At 40.6% G+C, this 3566-nt stretch overlaps 1 protein-coding gene across 1 annotated transcript; it reads right to left on the bottom strand.

Moving 5' to 3' along the window:
* Positions 1-159: 159 nt before the first annotated feature.
* sys1 (Sys1 golgi trafficking protein) lies at positions 160-2179 on the bottom strand. Its single transcript, XM_015395229.1, has 3 exons — positions 1928-2179; positions 1773-1840; positions 160-813 (listed from the first exon to the last, which is right to left on the bottom strand). Exons 1-3 carry the CDS (start codon positions 2087-2089, stop codon positions 573-575), a joined length of 471 nt encoding a protein of 156 aa, XP_015250715.1. The 5' UTR covers positions 2090-2179; the 3' UTR covers positions 160-572.
* Between the last annotated feature and the right edge of the window lie 1387 nt (positions 2180-3566).

Below are 3566 nucleotides of genomic sequence, written 5' to 3'. Positions count from 1 at the left end.
TTAAGTTAACCTAGATGAATAGAAATTTCCCTTCATGCAGCTCTCTTAATATATTTGAATCCCTTGCTCTTTTTTTTTTCATTAAATGCTTTTCTGGGCCCCCATGAAAACACGCTGCCCCCCTGGTACATTTGGTCTAGAACCGCAACTGCCAGTACAGCTACTAATAAATAAAATCCCCTTAAAAAAGCTTGTTTTTTTTTTTATTCCACTATTTTGTTGCGCCTAAAACTTGCAGAATGAGGATGATGATGATGCGGGCACAGTTTGTATAAATTGCACACATTATCATCATGTGACAATAAAAGATATTAAGATGAGTAAACATACAAACTATAACTCCCAGCTGTAGCGAAATACGCTTTTAAAAACAATAAAAGACACATTTTTAATAAGCTACAGAGAAAATACTGTCCAACATTAAACAAGCAGCTATGAATAAATATCAGGTGGGCTGGAGGACCACTTTATGACAGGATTCATAACATTTCAGTCTGTCCGTTCATGAAGGTTTACTCTTCGCATTGAGTTCCTCGTGTCTCAAAAAAACTAAATAAAACAGGAGAAAGAGTTCACAGGTTGGATTTAGGTCCAGTATTGACTGGAATCGCCCTGAGCTCAGTCCGCATGCACAGGTACTCCCCGATGACGGCCATCAGCGCGATGCAGGCCACGTTGACCAGCCACCAGGAGAGAGCTGAGGGGAGGTGGGAGTTATAGATCCAGCAGCCAATCATGTGGAAGAAGTGAACGGTGACGGTGAAGTCCAGGCACTGCTTCCCTCGACGAATGAAGAACCACAACCCGAGAGCGCTGCCGGAACAGAAGGAAGCTGGCATTAGCTTGTAGCTCAGATGACATGTCCCTTAAAGAGACTGTAGGCTATATGAAATAAAAAAATAAAAACAACTAAATTCTACCAGGTTTGAAGCCTGGTAGAATTTTAAAAAGCTGCAGAATGATTATATGTTGAACACAAAGGAGACTCTTCAACCATTCGTGTTAAAAACAGAGACTGACAGTGACATAAGCAGGTAGAGAGAGGATAGAGGCTCAGTGTTTTAGAGGAAAGGTTACATCTAGAGGCGATCATCAGCAGCTATTTTCATGAAAAAATGTGTGTTCTTTTGTTACCAATCATTGATGACCTGTACCTCCAATGCTACGTTCACACTGCAAGCAGCAGGAACAACAAAAACGCGCGTTCTGCTTCGTTTTTGATGCTTGTACAAGTTCAGTTCTGACGCGCGGCTGAAGCATCTTTGCTGCTCTGGCTGCGCGGTTAAAAATTGGGTCTGATGCACGTTGGGCGGAGCTATCCTATCCTTTCTTTGCCTGGAACAATGGCAGCTATATTTACTGTGATAAGTGGGTAAAAAGTGAGAAAGTCCACCTGAAAATTTTAAAGCCCCATTTGAAAGGCGTGTGGATGAAACACCATGTGCTTGTTTTTTGGTCATTTCTACAAATAGATAAACATGAGCAGGTGTCAGTTCCGCCCTGTACCGGGGTAAAGGATCTGAGGTGACCTCAGAAAGAATAAACCTTGAGAAAGAATCTGGTTTGTTATGGGAAGAAGCTATGTCTGGTCTACAAACACCATCCCGCAGAAAATTGTGTGGCCTTGAGAGAGAAACAGACTGAGTGAAAACTTTTATAGTGAGTAAATAGGATGAATTAATATATAATAGAAGAGAAATAAAAATTTTCCGACAACACCTCCTAATGTCTCTGTCCCTTTAAATGTGCTAAAGAATACAGCTAATTCTCACCAGGTAAGAGAGTTCAAGATGAAGGCCATCATTGACAGCCTGCCCTGCATCGTCGCAAAACCAAGGACCTGTGGAAAAAGAGCAAACATAAAAAGAATGCAGGTTCAAGAGCGGAGAGAGAAATGATGGAACAGATGAAGGATTCCCCAACTCACTTCATAGCTGAAGATCTGATCAAGTGACCGGCCATTCTGCACAAGGCTGTCCACTCCAGCCAACCACAGGCCAAGGAAACTGTAGTAGATGCACTGCATCAGTACGATCTGACATATAATGAGGACGGGGTCCCAGATGTAGCTCCGGAAGTTGCTGGCCATGTTTCTCTGTATGTTAGCAAAGCATCAACAGCTGGCCCATCAAGTATCACCTGAAACCCACATGAAATCCAATATTTAACATCAAAATTTTTCTTTATTTTTAAATGTAGTTCAGCGATTCTGCTACGCAGGTTAACACTGAACCTCTGCAGTGATCCTCCTACAGCACAGACATCAAGGCAAGTTTATCTATTAAGCATATCAGCAGGCTGTACATGACACTAAAGCAGCATAAAGGCAACACAAATAATTAAAGAGAATATATTAAAATCATTAAAATAACATGATTACATTAAAAAAAGATACAATTGATAAAAAAATTAAATAAAATGGAAAGTTGGGAGTGAAAACATAACTAACAATGTTTAGATAAACCAGTCAAAGGCCTTTAATTTTGATAGTAAACCTGTTTTGATTTAAAGTAGTTTAGGCTTTCAGCACTTTTACAGTTTTCTGGGATTTTATTCCAGATAAGTGGAGCATAAGAAATAAAAGCTGCTTCTCCGTGTTTGGTTTTGGGTGTTAGTTGTAGATTAGATCCGGTAGAGCTGAGAAGTCTGCCCATTTATCCACGACAACAAGTCTGTGTTGTATTATGGAGCTAAACCATTCACTGATTCACAGTGTTCTGAATTCTGTTCTGTGAGATACGAGGAACCAGAGGAAGGACTTCAGAACTAGGCTGATGTGCTCTATTTTCTTAGTTTTAGTGAGGACGCAAGCAGCAGCGTTCTAGATCAGCTGCAGCTTTCTGATCCACTTTGTAGCCCAAGCATTAAAAACAACCCTACGCTGATCAATTCTACTAAAGATACATTTGTTTTTTCCATGCCCCTGGCGAGACACTGTCCTTTAAACCTGGAGATGCACTTTAGGTGACAGAGGACCGACTTTGCTAATGTTTTTTTGTTGCATTCATTTATTGATTTCCATTTACCAGAATTGGGTGGCGCCTCGATCCACCACTAAAATGGTGGTATCTGTATTGGTGAGTACCAACAAATACCGATACCATTTTGAGAGCCAAAGTTTATTCAACTATTGTCACCCATTCCAGGTAGGCAATAAAAAAGTTCTACTGGATTCACTTTGTTTTAGTCTTTTTCCTGCTTCACAAAGGTAGGCGGCAGCTTGACAAAGCCATGATGGCTATTATTTTACATCTAAGTAGGATGCAGTTCTGTATATATATATATATATATATATATATATATATATATATATATATATATATATATATACACACAAACATCAATTTCAAGCAGATGGTATCGTATCAGCCGATACTGCACAGCCAGGTATTGGTGGCCAAAAAATGGCATCGGTGCAACAGTAGTTAGAAGTAGAGGTTTAGCATGCAGAAAGCAGAGGTGGAAGATGTGGAGTCAGCAGATCAACTCTATGTAGGGTGGCCAGATGTCCGGCTTTAGGGCGGACAGTCCGGATTTTCATTGCACTGTCCGGCGTCCGGCGCTGC

The sequence above is a fragment of the Cyprinodon variegatus genome, unplaced genomic scaffold, assembly GCF_000732505.1.
Source record: "Cyprinodon variegatus isolate N-32 unplaced genomic scaffold, C_variegatus-1.0 Scaffold731, whole genome shotgun sequence".
Taxonomy (NCBI): domain Eukaryota; kingdom Metazoa; phylum Chordata; class Actinopteri; order Cyprinodontiformes; family Cyprinodontidae; genus Cyprinodon; species Cyprinodon variegatus.
This window is presented reverse-complemented; position numbering and strand designations above follow the sequence as displayed.

Bases quoted from the DNA above. Each gene is read 5' to 3' on its own strand.
- sys1 (XM_015395229.1), bottom strand. From the start codon at position 2,089: ATGGCCAGCAACTTCCGGAGCTACATCTGGGACCCCGTCCTCATTATA. The intron at 1,841-1,927 runs GTGAGTTGGGGA...CTTTTTCCACAG, and splicing joins ATCAGATCTTCAGCTATGAA to GTCCTTGGTTTTGCGACGAT. The intron at 814-1,772 runs GTGAGAATTAGC...CTGTTCCGGCAG, and splicing joins ATCTTGAACTCTCTTACCTG to CGCTCTCGGGTTGTGGTTCT.